The sequence below is a fragment of the Pan troglodytes genome, chromosome 8 (genome assembly GCF_028858775.2).
Source record: "Pan troglodytes isolate AG18354 chromosome 8, NHGRI_mPanTro3-v2.0_pri, whole genome shotgun sequence".
In the NCBI taxonomy this organism is placed as follows: Eukaryota; Metazoa; Chordata; class Mammalia; order Primates; family Hominidae; genus Pan; species Pan troglodytes.
In genome coordinates this window covers 82,532,349-82,554,906 of record NC_072406.2, presented here as the reverse complement: position 1 = coordinate 82,554,906, position 22,558 = coordinate 82,532,349, and the positions used below count along the sequence as shown (strand labels likewise).

General features: G+C 51.7%; 1 protein-coding gene across 12 annotated transcripts in view; it reads left to right on the top strand.

Annotated features, from left to right (window-relative positions):
- Window positions 1-22,558, top strand: part of LRRC20 (leucine rich repeat containing 20) — an 85,636-nt gene that overhangs the window by 45,938 nt on the left and 17,140 nt on the right. For 10 of the 12 annotated variants that reach the window (XM_001171016.6, XM_001171118.6, XM_009458634.5 and 7 more), the window contains one exon: window positions 13,109-13,276. The exons of the other annotated variants lie outside the window; for them this stretch is intronic. In XM_001171016.6, coding sequence (XP_001171016.1) covers window positions 13,109-13,276 — 168 coding nt within the window. The remainder of the gene's footprint in view (window positions 1-13,108; window positions 13,277-22,558) is intronic. 12 annotated transcript variants of the gene reach the window in all.

The following is a 22,558-nucleotide window of genomic DNA, read 5'->3' as shown; positions in this document are numbered from 1 at the left end:
GCTGCTTCCTCCCTGCCTGCCACAATGTCTCCTGGGGCTGCCCTGGGGACTCTTCTGCAAGGCCCAAGGCCCTGGCAGGGGTGGGTCATCTCTAGGTGATTCCATCCCCTTGATGTCCTTCATCCATTTTATGGAAGGAAAAAATAAGACATGAGAAAGCCAAGGGCACACATGGAATTGGTCTGATGGCAGGTGGGCCCTGCAGAGAGTGGGTCCCCATGTCCCGCTGTGGCTCTTCTGTCCCTTCTGCTCCTGTATCCCTGTTTCCCCTCTTCCTCAAGTCTTAGCTCTTTTTAGTGAGTGTGTCCTGGGACTGCCAGGCCAGAGGTGTAGGAGACACACCTATGGCAATAAACGAAGACCACCCAAATGAGAAAAGCACAGGCTATGTATTCGGAGCTTGCTACAGTGAAGGAGTCAGCCACCATCACTTGTGTGTTGGCAGAGACTCAAAGGCAGGCAGCAGAGTGGTAGAGTGGAAAAAAGGGAAGACTTCAGGTACTCTCTGATTGTTGGCACGGGGGAGTTCTAACTAGAGGCGGAGCATCCTCTGTGATTGACAAGGAGGGCATATTGGCTTTCTTTTGTTGGTCCTTAATTGGAAGTGGGGACAAAAATCAGGAAGCTGTTAGTTGTTAATTGAGTCCCAGCCATTTGGGACCAGTTGTTATAGGGATTGTTGTTTAGCTTCCTGAATGATTGCTAGAGATAGCAGTCTGACTTCCTACAAATCTGACATATGGCAGGCTGGCATCCTGGCTGGTTACTGTAGATCATGGGTTGGTTTCCTGGGCAGGCTGCTGCGGGTTGTGAGTGGAGTTCTGTTTTTATGTTTGGCCTGGTCATTGCCTGTTTGTATATTCAGTCTCTCACACCCCTGCCCGTCAACTCAATCCAGCAGATTCCCACAAGCATTGGGTTTGGTGTGGCTGTGGGAATGCACGGGTGAGTGATAACAGCAGAGCCCAAATTCACAAGGTGCTCAGCTCTCCCGGCTCCATGCTGAGCATTCTCCCCGTATCATGTCATTTAGTCCTGGTAGCAGCCGTGTCATTTGGGAATGATAAGAAAACTGAGAACTGGACGTGGCCCCGGAGGAGCCCCTCATCTTGCTGATCTTGCAGGGGAGGCAGGTTTATGAGCAGACACCATGTCATAATGTGAGGGGCGGTGCAGCAGACGTTTGTCCACGGTCTGTGGGTGTCCAGGTGTTGGAAGTCAGTTTTGCTTTCAGTGATTAGGGAATCAGAAAGCCTCCAGAGGAAATGGCTTAAAATGTGGATTTGACAGATAAGTAGGAGTTTACCAGGTAAATAAGAATGAGTTTCTAAAGCATCTTTGGGACAGTGAAAGTTATGTTTGGGAAATAACTAGAAAAATGGTACAAGACTGAGTGTTACAGAGCGGAGGGATGGTGTGTTGTTAGGGACTGGCTGGAAGGAGTCATCTGCCTGGGTGGGAATGTTTGGAAAGAGTTCTGGGAGGTTGGGAGGGGATAGGCCCTGTGGAAAAGGCAGAGAAGCATCCTAGCAGGGAGAAGCTGTGTGAGGCCAGGCCAGGAAGGCACGGAACAGGCAGGGCCTTGAAGCCAAGTCATAAGGGAGGTTGCGAGCTCCTTCTGCCCTCCAAAGCGATGAGTTCCCTCATCTCAAGAGCCTGGGCCTGGGCCAGGGCAGCCGGAGCTGGCTGCTGGGGCTGCTGCAGGGCAGGGGGGCGGCTTTGATTGGTCGGGAGCAGCTGTGTGTGGGTGCGGGCGGGCGGACTGGGAGGTGGGTTGCTCCAGTCGGCCAGCCTGGGGCCTCCATGGAGACTTGCTGACCCCAAGACCCTGCATCTGGAGGTAACACAGCCTGGTGGAACTGGGTCCCAGAGGGCTTGTGAGTAGTTGGGGAGCATCCAGCAATGTGGAGTTGAGACGTTTCCTGGGGCTCGTGGCTCATTTTCTCTGATTTTTCAGCAGCACCAGGCTTCTTGCCTCTTTCTGTTTCCCCAAGTGTGTGTTCTTTACACTGTCCCTGACAGGGAGATGCCAGCCAGCCATAAACTCCGGGAAGAAGTGTGGTTTCCTCCTCAGAGCCAGGCCCTCCCAGGGGTGACCTCGGAGATGTGCCCAGGGTGAGCCCACAGGGTGCATGACACCTGGGGGGAGCCTGTCTGCAGAGGGCTCCTGGCTGCTCACTGGGCTGCCCCTTACCCTCACCACAGGGCTCTCCAGGCAGCAGCTCCTGGTGCCTGCCAGAGAAAATGGGGCAATTTTCCTCATTATCTCAGCAATTAGGACAGTCAGGAGGGAGGCACCAGGCTTTATCTTTACCTCTGGCAACTGCCTTGGTGCCAGAGGGGGCCACGCCTCAGCCTTGGCTCCTCTCTGCACACCTTGGGGAGTGGTCTTCCTGCTCCAAGGGCCCTACATGCCTGGTGCCTGGGGGTGGGTGTGGGCAGAGGGCATGGAGAAGCTAGGTTAAAGCAACTGAGTTCATGCTAACAGGCCAGGGTGGTGAGGACGGGGTGGGTCCCTCTGTTCCTCAGGCCATGCCATCAAAGCTGCTGCTGTCCACGTGTGGTCAGGAGTCTTAGGCGGTATTTGGGGGTGGGAAGGGGGTGTGCCAGTGAACAGTGTATGTCAGTGCCCCACAGGAGTTACTATTTTCTGGAGTTCTGGGAAGGGAGGAGACGGGGAGTGTCCCCTGGGCACATTACATTTCCAAACCCGGGGAGCAAGGGAACCGTCCTCAGAAAGGCTGTTGGGGTGGTGGGGTCACAGTGTGCTGTTCCTCCCCAGCTTCCTACTTCACTTCAGCCCACTGGGTTTACTTTTTCTAATAGCTGATGTTACTTAGTGGACAAAAGAGAAAAGAAGAGGGGGCTCAGGAATGTGTAGGGACAGCAGGGCAGACATGGAAGCTTTGTGCGGTCAGTGGGATGCTGAGGTTTGGTTGTAGCATGGGATCAGGCAGATCTACTCTGTCAGAAACACATTTTCTTTTTTTTTTTTTAAGATGGAGTCTCGCTGTGTCACCCAGGTTGGAGTGCAGTGGCACTATCTCTGCTCACTGCCACCTCCACCTCCCGAGTTCAAGCGATTCTTCTGCCTCAGCCTCCCGAGTAGCTGGGATTACAGGCACTTGCCACCACGCCTGGCTAATTTTTGTATTTTTAGTAGAGACGGGGTTTAACCATGTTGGTCAGGCTGGTTTCAAACTCCTGGCCTCAGATGATCCACCCATCTTGTCCTCCCAAAGTGTTGGGATAATAGGCCTGAGCCACAGCGCCTGGCCAGAAACACATTTTCTGGTTCTTTCAGTGCAGCCCACCACTGGAATAGTGGGGTCTGGGAGAGTCCATCTCCCCTGAGTTATGCACAAGGGGCAGACCCCAATTGCAGATGATCAAGAGTTCCTACCTGGTACCAAGGCAGTGACAAGGTTCTGGCCTTCTGCATCAGTTTTTGCCATCAGTCCTCAAGGGCGCCCCACCCCTGGAGCTACCTGGATGACCTCAGTGAAGCAAAGGCCAAACTGTTTGTGACCCCTGCATGGCTGCTTCTGGGCAGTGGGTCAGCCCTTCCTTGCAGTGTTAAGGAACCCAAGCATCATGGGCTTCAGCATCCTTAGTAGAATCCCAGAGATGGGATCACTGAGGTCAGAGGGCATTTTGAGGCTCTACTACATATAGCAGAAGAACCGCCCAGCAGAGACCAACCAACCTACAGAGCTACAAAAAATAAGTTAAATTCCCTATGAAGGGGAGTTGGGGCAGCCTGGAGATGGATTGCTGCTGCACCAGCAGGAGAGCATCGCTTCCATCCTGGGTCTTAACCACCCCTAGAAACCAGCAGACCTCAACAGCCCCCTTGCACCCCCCAGCCCAGAATTCTGTACAGTGTGTTGGGGGAGGAGGGTACACCTGGAACACCAGGACCGTGTGGCTCTGAGCCTCTGGTACCTCTGTCCTCCAGAGCCCAAGCTAACACTTCTTGCAACCCTGTAAGGCAGAAGACTGCAGTTTCCCTTTACTTCCCTCTTCCAGGCTCTAAGTGCAGCTCTCCTTTGCTCCCAGCTCTGCGATTCAGATGTTTCCATACCTGCCTCTGCCCTTCTTACCCATTCCCAAGCACCTCTCTTGTTGCTGTTTATGTCTCTGCCACACCTGCAGAGCTCTAAGGCTTCATTTGAAAAACGTATCCTATTTACTTATTTATTTTTGATTAGGCAGTAGATGCACACAATGTGATATTTTGAGGATTGAAAGGATAGTGGGGAAAAATAAGTCTGCTCTTCTACTCCTGTCCCCAGACATCCAAGTCCGTGTCCAGAGACAACCACCATTACCAGTACTAGAGATATTCCATGCCTATGTAAATATAAATATACTTCATAATAGTAGCATTTATAATATGCCACCATGGGTAGGTACTGTTGTAAGCAAACAGAGCATAAAGTAACAAGTAACTTGCCCAAGTTCACACAGCAAGAAAAAAGAGCTACCTTAGTCTTTTCTTTTGAAACAGGTCTCCCTCTGTCACCCAGGCTGGAGTGCAGTGGTGCAATCTCAGCTCACTGCAACCTCTGCCTCCTGGGCTCAAGTGATCTTCCCACCTTAGCCTCCCGACTAGCTGGGACTACGGCACACACCATCAAACCTAGCTAATTTTTTGTATTGTTTGTAGAGACAGGGTCTTGCCATGTTGCCCAGGCTAGTCTTGAACTCCTAGACTCAAGTGATCCGCCTGTCTCAGCCTCCCAAAGTGTTGGGATTACAGGCGTGAGCCACTGCACCTGGCCTGCCTTAGTCTTTTTACGGAGGCAGAATGTTTAGTACTTTATTTTAGTCTGTTCCAGACCTTGTTAAAAGTGCTTTTTCTGCCCTTCCCCTTGTCCACCCCCAAGGAGTGAGTGTGGCATCTGGAAATGCCCTCTGACCCCTGTGGGCAGCAGCTGTCTCTGTGTGAAGCCTCCTCAGCACTGAGCATGGGCTGGTGGAAGGACACTGCCCACCTGACCATCTGACTCTGCCCTGCTGGGGAGTCCGTGCAGTCAGGGACTGTGATTGCTCATTGACGCAGGTTCAGAGCCGAGGTGCTGATTGAGGTTTGGTGAGCAGGTATTTTTGGAGTTGGCACATTCCTTCGAGCATGGGTTGTATAATTACTGCAGGCCAGCCTTGTCTGTCCCCTAATGGAATTGGCAAGCTTCTCTCTCAGCTGGGGTTAATCTAAGGCCTCTGAGTCATCCTTGGCAATTGTCCAAGATAAGGATGGTACAGGAAGTAATAAGAGGAACTTGGGGAAGAAAAGGTCCATTTAACAGACACCGGAAACCACAGTTCAGTAGGTTTAATCAATAAGGAAATGTCACGATGGGGGCTGCTCTCAGGCTGGGTACAACGTTGGGAGTGGAATGGAGTGGGATCTTTTTCCAGAGCCCCGGTCCCTCCTGGGAGCCCTGGTTGTTCCACTCTGAACCCTGGCCTGGTGCAGGAAGAATCTTTGGAACCCCTAATGCAGTCTTCTGGGACCAGAAGATCTCAGCCCTCTCTGTCCAGAAGAGGGGGCAGTAAGACCTTGGGCAGATGGCCTGGGTGCTGTGACTCCAGAGGTGAGAAGCAAAGCCAGACGTGGCTGTGGCTGTGTTGGACTGGAAGCCCAACACACTGGCCGATCCCGTGGCTGGGGCTTTGGCCACACTTTTATTCTTCCTCTGAACTGGAAACAACAGAGAAAACCTTAAATGCCTGGTTTGGGGCCATATAAGAGATAAAAAGAAAGCCAAGGCATCAGCAGCCTTGCTGGCCCCAGTTGGCCTTCGTGGCCTCAGTTTCCTTATCTGAGAAATGGGGAAACATCTACTCCATAGTGATTTTGTGAGGTTGGAGATAATGCTTATAAGGTGCCCTGTGTAGGGTTTGGTGCCTGCAAGATTCTTGATGAATGATGCTTCTGATACAGTGATGGTGAAGACACTGGGGGGCTTAGTTGTAGACAAGAGAGGTCTCTGGCCAAGTAGTCAGGATGATGGTCCAGTCATAGGAATCTCTCTCCACAAGGAATTTCAGTGAGAACAGAACTGGAGAGATCCCCAAGTCCACGTCTTCACGGATGGGGACCCTGAGGCTCAGAAGGGAGAAGTGGCTTTTCTGACCTGCCTCCAGGAAGATGTAGGGCGAGACCTCAGTTCAGGGTCCCCGGGTCCCCGGTCAGGCTCTTTGCCATGGAAGCAGGTGGTGTGGTCACCTGCTTCTCAGCTAATGCTAAGAGGCTGTTTTTAACTGGTTGTGTATATATACCCCACCTTACCGCACAGAGGATTTGTGGAGCTTGTGACGCAGGCAGCTTGGGTAGAGCAGTGGAAACCACAGTGGGAGCAGAAGCAACTCAGAGACCCTGCTGGGCCGTGGCTTCTGAGAAGTGAAGCTGGATGGCTGGGAAGAACTTGCTCTCTTGCCGGTGCCCCCCCACCCCATCAGGATGCGTGCCCCATTCTGTCTAATTCAAGGCCTTTCTGTGGAATGCTTCCTTCCCATGGAGCTCAGATTTGGCTACCTGGAGATTTACTCTAACAATTTTGGTGGAATTTGGCACATACATTGACATTCATAAAGCCCTAGGGGTTGGACAAGGGGGTGACTGACAGGGGTGGGACATCCATCCCCAGGAACCTGCTGTCTTTGCCCTCCCTTGGGGAGGGGGCCTAGAAGCAGCTCCGTGGTTTGGTTCCCACTCAAAACCTACCAGGTTTATTATAAACAACTTTATTCTTATAAATTTGGCAACTTAGAAGAAATGGACCATGTTCTTGAGAACCACAAACCACTAAAACTCAGCCAAGATGAAACAGACAACCTGAATAGACCTATGACTATCAAATAAGTGGAATTCATAAATAAAAAGATCCCAAAGAAGAAATCTCCAAGCCCAGGTGATTGCATTGGAGAATTCTATCAAACTTTTAAAATGAGAATTAACATCAATTTTACACAGCCTCTTCCAGAAAATAGAAGGGAAGGGCATACTTCCCAATCCATGCTATGAAGTTGATATTATTCTGATATCAAATGCAGACAAAGACAGTATAACAAATGTGAAAGAAAAAGAAAATACAGACCAATATCTCCCAAGAACACAGATGGAAAGATTCTCAGCAAAATATTACCAGTCAAATTCAGCAATGTATAAGAAGAATATATGACATGTGTAAGTGGGATTTATCAGTTATTCCAGGTATGCAAGTCTGGGTCCAACTTTAGAAATCAATCAGTGTAATCTATTATATGAAAAGGCTAGGCTGGGCGAGGTGGCTCACGCCTGTAATCCCAGCACTTTGGGAGGCTGAGGTTGGTGGATTGCCTGAGCTCAGGAGTTCGAGACCAGCCTGGGCAACATGGGGAAACCCCGTCTCTAGTAAAATACAAAAAATTAGCTGGGCATAGTGGCGGCATGCACCTGTAATCCCAGCTACTCGGGAGGCTGAGACAGGAGAATCGCTTGAACCCGGGAGGCAGAAGTTGCAGTGAGCCGAGATCGTGCCACTGCACTCCAGTCTGGGGGACAGAGCCAGACTCCATCTCGAAAAAAAAAAAAAAAGGCAAAAGAAGAATCACACAATCATATCATTTGACAAAGAAAAAGCATTTGACATACTCCAACTCTCAGTACACTAGAAATACAGGGAAACTACCTCAACTTGGTAAAGAGCATCTTCAAAAATCCTACAGCTAACATCAGACTTGATGATGAAAGCCTTTCCCCCAAGCTGGGAACAAGGCAAGGATGTCCACTCTCATCCTCAAAGTTCTAACCACTGCAATAAAACAACAACAAGAAGAAGATAGCTTTTCCCTGGGCTTTTTGCCGAACTGGTTTTTTTCACTCTGACCTCAAATGCCTTCCTAGCAATCTGAAATAACCTTCTTTTCTTGTTTACTATTTCTCCCTGCACTTGTCTGTAAGCTTGTTAAGGTTGGGATCTAGTCTGTCTCATTGCCATGATTTCCTGCTGTCTAGCAGAGCCTGCCCTGTGATAGGTGCTGAGTAATATTTTTTGAGTAAGTGGAGGCTGTGTTGGCATCATTGGCTCTGACTGGCTTCCTGCAATCCATGTGTCACAGCTGCACTGACCCTCTCTTATTTTCCCTTTTGATTCCTGCTATCATGTTGGCTTTGAATTTTGTTTCTGCAAAGGTTCCATAATCCAGGAACCAAGTGTCTTGTGTCTTCTATCTCTAAGAGAGTCTCGCTCTCACTCTGTTGCCCAGGCTGGAGTGCAGTGGCAGGATCTTGGCTCACTGCAACCTCCACCTCCCGGGTTCAGGTAATTCTCCTGCCTCAGCCTCCCAAGTAGCTGGGATTACAGCTGTGTACTGCCATGCCTGGCTGATTTTTGTATTTTTAGTAGAGACAGAGTTTCACCATGTTGTGCAGGCTGGTCTTGAACTCCTGGCCCCAAGTGATCCACCCACTTTGGCCTCCCAAAATGCTGGGATTACAGGCATGAGCCACTGTGCCTGGCCTTGTTGAGTGTATTTAATTTTCAAAGATTACCCTTTTCTGACCGGGCATGGTGGCTCATGCCTGTAATCCTAGCACTTTGGAAGGCCGAGGCGGGTGTATCACCTGTGGTCAGGAGTTCGAGACTAGCCTGGCCAACATGGCAAAACCCTGTCTCTCGTAAAAATCCAAAAATTAGCTGGGTGTGGTGGTGGGTGCCTATAATCCCAGCTTCTTGGGAGGCTGAGGCAGGAGAATTGCTTGAACCCAGGGAGCGGAGGTTGCAGTGAGCCAAGATCGCACCACTGCACTCCAGCCTGGGCGAAAGAGCAAAACTCCATCTCAAAAAAAACGCCAAAAAACAAAGATTACCCTTTTTACATTCAGTTACAAGGCTGAGCATATAGTAGGTGCTTAGTAAATATGTGATTAGGCTGAGCATATAGTAGGTGCTTAGTAAATATGTGACTTGTGTAGCTCATCCTGCCTTTCACAGCCCTCTCAGCTCATCATCACAGCCTGTGATAAATAGGCAGGAAAGACCTTCTCATGAGGCCACCTGGAGAGAGGATGGGCCCAAGGACACCTGATGAGTTGGAACATAACCAGGTCCTTCCTGGTTCTCCTCTTGTCATTCTTTGGCCACTGAATAAGCAAGGATTTAATGGTTATGTATTCTGAGAACAGGTATTGAAGGGATTAGGGGTGTAAAACTGGATGAAGTGAGGTGCCAGCGTGGCCTGCTTCTCTTAGGGAGGGGACAAATGCAGAGCCCATGAGACAGGACAATGATGGACGAGATGAGGAGTCAGGCTCTGGACACGGCTGGCTGGGGTTCACATCCTGGTTTGGGGGTTGGGAGAGGAAAGTCACATACCTTGGGGAGAGGTTGGGGTTTCTGTGACCTTGGGCAAGTTATTTCACCTCTTTGTAAATTGATGGTAATGGGTTAGAGAAAAATCACAATGATGATTACATGTAAATCCCTAGAACAAGTGCCTCGAATGTAGTAGTGCTCTATTAGCGTAGTAATAAGTGTTAGTTATCATTATTACTTTTTTTTTTTTAGATAGAGTCTCACTTTGTAGCCCAGGCTGGAGTGCAGTGGTGCGATCTCAGCTACTGCAACCTCTGCCTCCTGGGATTCTCGTGCCTCGGATTCTCGTGCCTCAGCCTCTCGAGAAGCTGGGATTACAGGCACGTGCCACCCTGCCTGGCTCATTTTTGTATTTTTAATAGAGATGGGGTTTCACCATGTTGGCCAGGCTGGTCTCGAACTCTTGATCTCAAGTGATCCGTCTGCCTCAGCCTCCCAAACTGCTGGGATTACAGGTGTGAGCCACTGAGCCTGGCTGAGATCTTTTTACTCAGTCCACTGATTTAACTGCTGATCTCCTCCAGAAAAACCTCGCAGAACATCCAGAAATCATGTTTGACCAGCTGTCTGGGCATCCCTTAGCCTACTCAAGTTGATAAATAAAATTAACCATCACAGCCCCCACATTAGCTTCCACGGCCGCATCGGCCATGACCCCCAAGACTGCAGACAGGGACAAGCTCCCAACAGGCTCTTGGAAATGTCTCCAGGGGTAGATGCTTCTTATTTTTCTCAGCCACTGTGGGAATACAATTAGACTCATGCCTGAGTTGGTTTGATAAAAGCCCATTTAAAAAAATTCTGAACATGTCTGCCGGGCGCGGTGGCTCACGCCTGTAATCCCAGCACTTTGGGAGGCTGAGGTGGGCAGATCATGAGGTCAGCAGATCGAGACCATCCTGGCTAACATGGTGAAACCCTGTCTGTACTAAAAATACAACAACAACAAAAAAATTAGCCGGGCGTGGTGGCGGGTGCCTGTAGTCCCAGCTACTTGGGAGGCTGAGACAGGAGAATGGCGTGAACCCAGGAGGCGGAGCTTGCAGTGAGCCGAGATCACACCACTGCACTCCAGCCTGGGTGACAGAGGCTTATAATGGTGATCTGGATAGCAGCGTTCTGTGCTTTAAGGTGTGGCTGTTCAAGAACCTGGCTGCCAGGGGAAGCCTGGGTTTGCGTGAAGCGAGCACTGGACCTGTTGATGGAACCTTGGGTTCCGACGTCCCTGAAGATGGAAAAATGGAAGGCAGTCCAGGCCCCCTGCACTGTCTGTTTGCCTCCTGAGGGGAGAAGAGTCATTATTTATCACATATTTTCTGAGTGACACAAGGTGCCTGCAAGAGGCTGGATGTAGGGACAAAGATGAATCAGATGTAGTTCCTCCCAAGAACCCCAGTGTGCTGGAGCAGGGCATTTGCAGTGGGGCTGGTACCCAGGCGCACGCGTGTGTGTGTGTGTGTGTGTGTGTGTACACAGAGGCGATGGGAAGGGGGCAGGGGTCAGCTTTCACTGTAGGGATACCTGGGAGGGGCTGTGGGGACCTCAGAGCAGCTGCATTGTGGGGCTGTGGAAGAGCAGGCGTGGAGCACTGAGGGAGGGGCAGGGCCAGCTGCAAAATTGGTGGGGCACAGAGAGAAATGACTCCAGAAATCAGGGGTCATTTTTCTAAAAGTTACATAGGAAGATTTTCCCTTTCTTTTACAGCCTCTCTCAGCATGTCATGGTGCCTTTCATTTACTATTTCATGTTGTTCTAAGTAAGGAAAGATCAAAATTTAGCATGAATTTTACCATTTATCTTTATGTTGTGGAATGCCAGTTTTAAGTGCAATTATGAGAGCATTAAAATCATGTGTAGAATCATGAAATTATATAATTCATATTTTGTGGCTTATTTTCTCGGGAGGTGCCTGGAGTAGGCCAGAAGGACAAACTCAAACCAGACTCAGAAAGGTTGGAAGGCAGAAGGGAGGAAGGACAGACTCAGAGGGCCCGGGGGCCCCGTCCACAATGCAGGGCACCCACGCAACCACCCTCAGGCCTGACAGCTGCTAGGTTTCTGCCCTTACCAGATGCTGGACTGACTGCCTTCCACCCTGGCCTGGGGTGATCTGAGGAAGCTGAGCCAGGTCTTCCCTGCCTAAGAGTCCACCACCCTCAGCCTTGGCAGGCAGGCAACTCCAAGGCTCTTTAAACCTGTTCGTCAGGACCTGCTCAGTGCCTAGCTCAGGGGTGGTTAAGAGGCTCACTCCTGCTAAGCCCCAGTGGCCCTGGGTGAGGGTGAGGGAGAGCTGTTGCCTGTGTGCTCCACCCTGAGACACATGGAACACAAGCCTGATTCTGACCCTCCCTGCCGAGGTGGAGGGTGCAGTATCATTGCAGAACAGGGATGGGGAGGGGGAGGCCAGGCGGGAGAGCAGGCCGCTATCCTGGGAAGGCAGTAGGAGATCGGATCATGTGCGAGCTCAGACTCCATGACCCAGCTCCACTGACAAAACTCAGATTCAAGGATAAAATTATTAAGACTTTCAAGATGGCCACACAAGGCATTCCACCCCAAGTGCGGGGCCCTTCTGATCATGAGACCTCATGTGAATACACTGGCCCCATGCCCACAAAGCCAGCCCCGGGAGAAGAACTGGGGGACATTCTTCAGGTTACTCAGCATTTCTGGGCCTCAGTTTCCCTCGGGTCAGACAGGGTGGGGAGAGACTCACTGTAAGGCCACACCTGGATGGGGACTGGACAGCCCCTGGGGCCTCACCTCTACCTCTCCCTGTCATGCTGCTTCACCTGTGTTCACAGACTTAATCCTCTCACAGCCCTAGAGACAGGCATTATGATGTTAGCTCCTTGCTACAGGTGAGACGATGTCCTTTCTGCGGGGATTAAATAACGTCCTAAGGAAGAACAGTGAAAGTAGGGGCACGGCTGGTGTGTACCCAAGCATGGGGACTCCAGTTCCTCCTCCCATCAGCCCTGGGCTGTGCTCCTCCACCACCTGCCGCCCTTGCTTCCTGCCCCCCAGCTCTCCTCCCTGCACAGGGCCCTGTGGGTGCCCGGCTTCTCTCACTAGATTCAGCTTCAGCCCACACTATATCTGGCCCCATCTCTTGGTACTGCCTCAGCCGGGTTCCCAGCAGAGGGACTCCCCCAGCCCAGCTGCCTTCCCACACAGGTCCCTGCACAGGTCGCTGGCCAGCTTTCAGAGCAGCTGCTCTCGGAGCAGGAACCCACCCACATTGGGTCAGCTGTGGTTGGCCAGGGGAGAAGGGGCACATGACACTGAAAGAATGTGGCTGCCCCTGGTGGCTCCTTGAGCAGGGAGGGCCATGGAGAGTGGTGTCCCCTAAATGGAGTGTGGGGAGCCCTGAGGGGGAGAGGCCGCCCATCCTGACCTGCCCCGTCAGGGCCCGGAGTTGAGGCTTTGTCTGAGGGAGGAGCCAGCACCTCCTGACCCCTCGCTGAGGCCCAGGCTTCTGCTGGGAGAGCCTTCCATTCCAAAGTCAGCAGCAGGCGGCCTCAGCTGGAGTGACAGGTGGCAGGCCCCGGGCAGTGGTAGGAGGGTGACCCCTCCTCTAGCACAAATAAACATGGAATCAGCCCTGTGCGGGGCTCCCTCTGTGGCCTAGGGCTTCCTCTGTGCCTTCCTGGCCCAGGCAGGGTGAGAGCCACAGCGGGCAGTCACTGTGGTCTCGGGGTGGCCCCCTCCTCATCCTGTTCTCTCTCCTTCCCTGCACGTGGCAGAGCTCCACCTGGAGGGGAACTTCCTACACCGCCTCCCCAGCGAGGTCAGTGCCCTGCAGCACCTCAAGGCCATTGACCTGTCCCGGAACCAGTTCCAGGACTTCCCTGAGCAGCTTACCGCCCTGCCGGCGCTGGAGACCATCAACCTGGAGGAGAACGAGATCGTAGGTGAGTGGGCCTGGCCCACCTGGCCCTGGGCTGCTGCACGAGGCGCTCATGGGCCACAGGACTCTGGAGTCGACCTTCACAGGTGGGAGGAGAAGCTTGGGCTTTCTGTCTGAGATGCCTGAGCAAAGGACATGGGGCCTGGGAAGGTAGACATTTTGAGGCCCTGTTGCCTACCGGGTGCTGGGTGGGACACTTGCTTTCCCTGGCAGGTAGACAGCCTTGGCTTTCACCACAGTGCAGCTCTGAACTAGCCAGGCCACTATAGGCCACAAGCTCTCCCTCTCCAGTTCTCACCTACCAGCCTAGGCGGTCTCAGACCCTTCGGCTCTGGCCCTCTGTGTACTTTTTCCTCCCTGAGTCCCCTGGCTTCACAGAGACCTCTTCACAGGAGTGAGCAGGGCCCACTAGACAGCCATGTTCAGCACAGCCTCTCTATGCCTTCCAGAACAAACACGCTGCTCCCTGTCAGCCCAGCCTGCCAGGGCCCTCACCACCAGGGAACCAGGGGTCTGATAGGTGCCTTCTGCAAACAGCAAACCCCAGGAGGTTGGGTTCTGCTGAGGTCAGGAAGCGGTCTCTCCTTCCTCTTGCAGCGATTATGTGTCTCCTGTCTCATCAGGACCTCAGAGAGCCGAGCCTCAACTCCAGCTAGTGGTCTAACCTGCCCAGACAACCTGGGCACTGGGTGGGGTCTCTGTGTGCCCTCCCCTCCGCAGCACCCTCCTTCAGTGGCTCAGCCCCAGTTCATCCTCTCTCACATGGCCTCTGATGTGGAAATGCTGTTCTAATGCCAATGATGTTCATAATAACCCCCTTCAGTCATGCTTTCATTTTCTTAAGCCCTTTTATAGCCATTATGCCATTTGATTAAAAGCAACATGAGGCAGGCCATTCCCCATCAGATGAGTCCTAGCAGTTTGGGCCCATCTGATGGGGAATGGCCTGCCTCATGTGGTGCGAGTGCCCATCTGTCAGCGGTGCCACAGGCAGGACTCTGACCCTGGCTGGGTGGGAGGTGGGACCAGCTGACCTTTGAGGTTCTGAGTCTTTCCTTGGACAGATGAATCAACCGAGGCCCAAACACATCATGAGAGTGCATCGGGTTGCACAGTGAGACTGCCGCGGTGCCAGGATAGGAATATGTGATTCCACAACAGCCCTGTGCCCAGGATGGATGTCTCTTGCCTGGCCTCTGGGAAGCCCCTGGGGGTGGGCTGTGGTTCAGTCTTATGCTCCCAAGACCAGAGTCCTCAAACAGCTTGCACCTGGATTGGCTCCTGGGTCACTGGGGCCTCTGAGTATTCTCTAAGCAGAAGGAGCCTGCCCAGAAGTGCCTTGGCCTGCACGGCTCTCCCTCCCGTGCTGTCCTGCTAATCCCAGGGGCTTGCTTTTGAGCCCTTTGCCCCCTGCATTCCTGGCCAGGCCCTTCTTGCCTGGGTCCTTCCTCTCCCGTCTCTGTTCATTGTGGCCCCTCAAGATGCCTCCACTTCCTTCTGCTGCTCATCCAAATGGGGCAGTAACTGAGCAAGAACAGAGCTGGGTGTGCAGCGGGTAGACAGGTGGGTCTCACCAGCGCCGGCTTTGGCTTCCCCATATCCTAACTGTGGCCTTGGAAGGCTCACAGCAGCTCTGTGAATCTCAGCGCCCTCTCATCTTTCAGATGAAGCTTATCCCCCACCCCCAGAAGGTGGTTCAATATAAGAAGGTGGCTTTTGCCCAGATAAGGGAGCGGGTCGACTGGGTGTCTATGTTGGCTGCAGTCCAAGAAGTGACTTGCACCAAAGTGGGCAGCAAGGGTGGCCCAGATCTCCTGGTCCTTCCCCTTCTGAAAGGCTGACAATATCTCTTAGCAGGCACAGCCACAGAGCAAAGGTCGGCTGTTTTGGCTCCTCTTACATAGACATATCTCGCTTTTCTGCAGAATGACAGTAATAATTTCAACATGTGGAAGCATCTTACTTCTTACCAAGAATGGTCATGTGCAGTCCCACATCCACAGGGTGATGGTCTCCCCTTGACACAGGTAGAAACTGAAGCTCTAAGCCTTCATGGCCAAGTGCCTATCACACACCTGGCCAGGTAAGAGAGACATCAGTGACTGGGCTGTGTTTCCCAATCAGTTCAGCCTGGGACAGAGCCCCTGCTGCCTGGCCTCGGCCAGGCCTTGGTGATATGGAAATGCCAGGGGCTGTTGCTGTCCAGGAGGGGCTCCTGGTTTACCCCAAGTGGCCAGCTGCTCCTGAAAGAGCTTGACTGATCCCAGGGCCTTGTCCACTGCAGGAGGCCTTGGTTGTTCTTCCCCTTCCCCCGAGCTAGAGAGAGGGGGCATATGGAGGCAGCCACTGTTTCCTTGCTGGAGTCTCTCTGCTTCTATTTTCTCTCTCTCCCTGATCCATCCGAGTTACTTGAGTGGCTTCTCAACTCCCAAACCAGCAGGAGAGCCAGGTCACAGCCTTCATCCCCAGGCTGGAGGGAGGTGAGAATGAAAGGGCCTGCTGGAGGAAGGAGGGGCTGCAGTGACAGCGACGAAGGTAGGGCTGCACAGTCTTCCATTATGGAAATAGTTCTGCACTCTTCGCTACTTGTAGCTGAGCTCCTGCAGCACCTCACTGGGATAATTGTAGAAACTTAGGATGCCTTCAGAGTGGCTTATTTTTTCCTTCCAGAATGCTTAGAGGGTGGTGGAAAAAATAAAACAAGATTTTTATGGGAAATAAATTTGAGATGCATAAGTGGCCTTTAAAGCTTTAGTAAGTGGAGAACAGGCAGCTCTGAAACAAGACCCAAGTGAATCAGAAGGACAGCCACCCTAAAGGGACCTCCCCAAAGCGGCCCCAACCTGGCGCTGGAAAGACGGGGAGGCTCTCAGCATCCAGGCAGCCGCCAGGATCAACTCAGTCATCCTCTTGTTTCCCAATAGAGCTGCCACGTGATCTTCCTCCACCCTCGAGCCATTCTCAGGAAGAGAAGGAGGGAGGTCTGGGATCTCAACAGGGCATAGAGGCTGAGAGGGACAAGGATACTTCTGTCTGCTTTCTGATGCCAACCACTGGGAGGTGGTACCTGACCTTGGTGCTCACTGGTAGCTAAATGCCCTCACGTTTCAGGTCTGTGTGGCACGTGGATGGCTTTTGTTGCCACCTTGAGCACACGGCCCTCCAGTCTATGTGTGTGACCCTTCTCTGCCCTCCCCACCTCCACCAGCATCGGGCGTGGTGTGTGGCATACAGCAGGTGTTCAGCTGGGTGGGAGCATTATGTAGAGCAGGAATTCCAAAGCCTCGAAGCTCCTCTGAAATAAGTGAGACATGATAGGGCAGAGTTTTTCAAGTTGCGTACTGTGACCTGCTAGTGAATTGTTAAGTCAAGTCAGTGGGTTGAGACCAGCAATTTTTTAATGCAATAAAATAGAAAATGTCAGAGTACATCATCACATATAAAATGGTAATTACTATGTTGTAACTTTTAATTTCAGTTTTACTATGTGCATGCACAGATCTATCTATCTATCTATCTATCTATCTATCTATCTATCTATTTATCTCCTGGGACATGATGAAAAATGGTATTTCTTACTCTTAGTCATGATGAAAAAATATTGAAAGCCACTCTTATGAGTTGTCCTGCAGAGATTTGGGGGTCTGTTCTCAGCCAACTCAGTCACCCGTCCTCCCTAGCTCATGCCCCAACCACATTATACAGCCTTCCTCCTCTCATCCCTCCCCTTCACCTGCCCCGCATGGCCCGTGCTCTCAGTCTGGAAGTCCTTTCTCATGTCTTACCATTTTCTCTGCCTGTGGCCAAATCCCCTGAGTCTGAAGGTCTGGGCCCGGTTCAGGTGAAAGGGAAGCAGAGTGGGTCAAGGGGCTTCTCCCTTTCCCAGCTGACTCCCTGGCAGACACACAGCAGCAGGTGTCTCCCACCCAGATGAGAGGCTTCCGGGGTCTTGGGGACTGGCCTGCCAGGACACAGTTGTTTACTCTAGGCACTCCTAAGAGGGAGAAAAGGGTTTGTAGCTTATAATATTTGTTCAGATAAGAGCCATTTATAAGTTTCTGGGATATGAGATAGTTCCTGTATTTTTCAAATCAGAAAGTGGTGTATGGAAGTTTTAAAGTATTTATAAATAAGCCCACCTGGGAAATGTCATTTCTGAAGAAGGAGGGGCTACAGAGATGAATGAGATGCGAGTCTCAACCTCAAGTTGCTTACAGGTATTAGTGTCAACAAACACTAGATGGCTAGATAGCACCTGGTCACAGGTGTAGGGGAGGGCAGATGTGCCATGGAGAGCTAGAGAGAGGACTCTCAGTGGGAGGGTGGCTGTCCTCGTGTCCTTGTGGGAGGGTTTCTAAGGAGGTGGAGGCATGTAGTCTGACTGAGTGATGACATAGGGACATGATGGGTTGGAGCAGTCAGCTTGTTCACCCCAGCAGCCAACACACATGACTTGAAGGTGGATGCAGGGGCAGTAGGGCCTCACCACTTGCTCACCGGTACTTGGTGCTGCTTAGCAATTCAATCCTGGAACATGTGAGGGTGAAGACAAACGTCACATATTAGAGAGACTTCATTTTGCCCCGTAAGAGACTATTATTTCAGTTAAGCTGGAATTTAACTTTCCGTAACCTTCAGTTCTCTGTTTCTTTTTTTTTTTTCCCCCTATACACCCACTGCGCCAGAGAGCACAAGAGATTAGAGGAAAACAAGTCTTCATTAAGAATTTAAGTTGGGCATGGTGGCTCACGCCTGTAATTCCAGCACTTTGGCAGGCCAAGGTGGGAGAATTGCTTGAGCCCAGGAGTTTGAGGCCAGCCTGGACAACATGGCAAAACCCCATCTTTACAAAAAGTACAAAAATTAGCCGGGTGTGGTAGTGTGAACCTGTAGTTCCAGCTACTCGGGAGGCTGAGGTGGTAGATCAATTGAGCCTGGGAGGTTGAGGTTGCAGTGAGCTGTGATTGCACCACTGTACTCCAGCCTGGGCCACAGAGTGAGACCCTGTCTCAAAAAACAAAAAACAAAAACAAACAAAAAATAATTGATTAAATAGAGTAACAACACTTTTTTTTTTTTTCTTTGAGATGGGGTCTCGATCTCTCACACAGGCTGGAGTGCAGTGGCATGATCTTGGCTCACTGCAACCTCAACTTCCCAGGCTCAAGTGATCCTCCCACCTCAGCCTCTCAAGTACCTGGAACCACAGGTGCACACCACCATGCCCGGCTAATTTTTGTATTTTTGGTAGAGATGGGTTTTTGCCATGTTGCCCAGGCTGGTCTCAAATTCCTAAGCTCAAGCGATCTGCCCGCCTCGGCCTCCCAAATTGCTGGGATTACAGGTGTGAGCCACTGTACCTGGCTAGCGGCACTTTTAAGAGGAAAAGTATCTGTGTCATATAGGATGCTTTGAGCTGCATTTACTTAATTCTGCCCTTGTCCTGTTTCACCTTACTATCCCAGCCGATATTTCTCAAAGTGTGGTCCCAGGACCAGCAGCAGCATCGCTAGAGAACTGGTTAGAAATGCACATTCCCTGGCCTTGCCCTAGACCTACATCAGAAACTCTTGGGAGGGGGAAGCAGTCTGTCGTAATACCTGCCCCTGACCCCCGGCTTTCTGATTCACATTCATGCTGAAGCCTGAGAAGCTCTGCCTGGGCTCTCAATTCTCAAAGTGGCTTCAATAGGCCGGCAGCATGGGCATTCCGGAAGGCTGTTAGAAATGCAGAACCTTAGGTTTCACTTCATACCTCCTGAGTCAGAATCTGCACCTGAGCAAGAACCCCCAGTGATTTGTTTGTATGATAAGTCCTCATTTAATAAGGACTGTGCCAACATCTGGCCTGCTGCCCATCCGTTAGACCCACCAACCCTCAGTAGAATGGGGTCAGCAGGAAGTAGGGAATCTTGGCTGAAACAAATGTTTCTGGACCCAAAGCTCTGCCTCCTGCCAGGCCAGACAGTGGCATAGTGGGAGGCTTCAGACCTCCCAGCTTGCCAGGGAGGGTGCCTTGACCTGCCAGTGCCAGCTGCCCTCAGAACTTCCTCTGGGCTCACGAGGCAGATTGAACCCTGGTCACAAAAGGCTTCTCAGTGTCCCCTGGGACTGACTGCCTGTCTTCAGCCTGGATGACACAGAGAGGGAGACGCCTGACTGGACCTGGGGGCTCACGCCTGTAATCCCAGCACTTTATGAGGCCATGGCAGGAGGATCGCTTGAGGCTGGGAGTTCAAAACCAGCCTGAGCAACATAGTGAGGCCCCCATCTCTACAAAAAATTTTAAAAAAAACATTAGCCAGGCATGGTGGTGCATACCTGTAGTCCCAGCTACTCAGGAGACTGAAGCAAGAGGAGTACTTGAGCCCAGGAGTTCAAGGCTGCAATGAACTATGATTGCACCACTGTACTCCAGTCTGGGTGACAGAGGGAGACCTTGTCTCAACAACAGCAACAACAATTAAAAAAAAAAAAGAGAGAAGGAAAAAAGAAAGGGAGACTCCCATGGTGAAAACAGAAGCAGAAGCAGAAGCCAGGGCTCCCTCTTACACCTCCTTCTGCTTCTCTCCTGATGACCTGTGGCAGCTCCCCTGCAGGGTAGAGAGCCTCTGAATCAAACTCTGCTCAATCCTGACCACTTTCCACATTCAACTCTTGCCTGTTCTCCCTCCCTTAATCTTGGCTTCTCAGAGTTTTATAGTCAGAAAGGCAAAGATCTGAAGCCCCACACACATCATTAGCATGAGCAGGCCTCCTCCTCTCTGCAACCTTCCGTTTCCTCATCTGCAGAGTGGGGAGGACACTGCCACCCACTAGAATCGGGGCTGGAGGCAGCGTCACTGTGATCACCTCTTGCCTCGGCCTACCTCCTGCCGCTCAGCCCACCTAGAGTCCTGACCACATGCTGCCCGCTCACTCCTTGCCCTCTAACCCATGGGGCCACTTGTTGCATATACTTCTTGCATGCACCCAGGGGCCAGGACAGAGGAGCCAGAGGGCACTGTTCAGAGGTATGATGAAAGCTAACCAATGGCTGCAGGGTCCAGGGCTAGAGGCAGCTGGCCAGGGAAGGTTTGCCACAGTTGGTCTTCTGGAAGATTCTGAGCGTCCAGCCCCCAGCAGAGTTGTGGCACGCCCTCCCCAGTCCCCCAGAGCCCACCCCACCCCTCCTTCTCCCCATACACACACCTGGAAGCATGCTGCTCTGTCATTTCAGGTCTCAGTCTTGGGTCCCATTGTGGCTCACAGAGTGGGGACAAATAATTTCTGCAGAGAAGGCAGCTGACAGGTGAGGAATCCCCCACTTACCACTGTAAGGATGATGGAAAGGACGTTGTGTGGGGAGGCTGCAGGTCTGTGTCTGAGTCCCAGCTTCAACACCATCTGTGTGAGGTCGATTAACTGGAAACAGAGACTCAAGTTTCCAATCTGAAAAATAGGAAGATAGTCCTCACAGCCCTTTCCAGAGGATAAGATGAAATTAATGCACACACCGCATTTTATAAAGCATAAAATCCTTCATGGACTTCAAGGGGATTGTTGACCCTCCCCCCATTGAAGTGTCTGCATATGTAAAGGGGCCCCTCTACGTCCTGGTTGGTAGATAATTATGACTAACCTTCCCATGCCTGATACCTCCCGGTTATAAAGCGCCTTCCCCCACTGTGCTTCCCCTAATCTCCCAGACACTGATCAGGAAGTACGGGAAACAGAAACCATGTGGGCATTTTAAGTAAAAAGGGATTTTCATGGGGACTTAGGTTCTCACAAAAGCCTGGAAGGCTTTGGCAGTGGCTGCAGGCTGGGCTGCCAACCATTACTCTCAGAACACCGCTGATGAATCCTCCAGGTGAGTTAGTCCCTCCCATAGTCAGGAAGGGGAGAGCAGGAGGCCACCGTGGAACTGGTGAGCTCAGGTTATTTTGCAGGACTGCCAGGTAGGGATTGGGAGGCCACTGCAGGGGGCCTGGACCCTGGGATGCTGAGACAGAAACCCACACCCTGCCCCCTCTGGGGCACTGACTGGCCGACCCTAACTGCAGGGGATCAAGGAAATGTGGGTTTATGTTTCCAGCAAGTTGTTCAATCTCTTGGTATCTCCATTTCCTTCTCTGGACGATACTGGATTAAATAATAGTGGATTAAATGAGTCAGTATATGCAGTGCACTTTGAACCATGCTGACATGCAGTGAGCTCTCTGTGTGGTGGTAGTTGCTCTCTAAGAATGTAAGGGGCAGCTCAGGTGAGGGCTTGTGGAATGTAATCATGGTCTGTTAGAGTTGGGCAAGACCTCAATGAGTTGGGCAAGATCTCAGAGTGACCCTGGTGTAGCATGGAAAGATTAGAGCCAGTAACTGGGCAGTGCAGAACAGCAGGCTGGCTGCAAGGTACTGACAGTGCTGGGGTGGCAGGGGGTCCTTCCTCTTTCCCTCCCTCCCTCTCTTCCTTACCACATCTTTAAAAGGGATTTGAGATGGCCACTTAGTATCTAGAAGAGGGAGCAATCATGATGCATAGCCTTCACGCCTGACAAGGATTGGACTAGGCAGGGACCCTCTGGGCTGGCACATCTGGGAGGACAATGTCAAACCTGTGGCACTTCTCTCCTGCCCCTGGATCTGGGGCTCCAAGCCCATCTGGAGGGATGTTGATTTGTTCCCTCCCTGGGCATGGAGTTCAGATTGCCCCCTGAACACAGCCAGCTTTCCAGAGTCTGACCCTTGCCCTGACCTCTATGCGCTGAGTGTCACAAGTCCCATGACAGGATGACTTGCCCTCCGAGGTGGTAGCTTCTTGCCTGCATGCCCAGCAGCTTCATGCCTTCTGCCCCGCATGCCCTTGCTTGGTGTCTGCAGAGCTCTGAGTTGTGCTCACCAGGCATTGAGCAGTAGGTGCAGGCATCGATTGTGTTAGCAAGCACTTAGGAGGTGGTCATTAGACAAACAGTGCAAGGAGCGCTTGCCAGCTGTGCAGCCGCACCGAGGGAGAGGTTGGGATTAAACAAACAGGTGTCAACAGCAATTAATGCAAATTAGGCATGGCCCCCAGACACGAGGGTGCAGGAAGCTCCTGTTTGCAGCCCCTGCTCCACTTGTGTCCACCTGCAGGGAAGTAGCAAGCCACACACTTGGTCTTTGCCCAAATGGCATTCTCTGTGCCAACCACTGTGTGGTGAAACCTGGATGAACCAAAACCTCCAACTGTCCAGGATACTGTTGGTGCTCTGCTGGTAGCACACAGGCCAACAGCAAGAAGTTCTTTGACCCTTGTTTAAAACACAAGA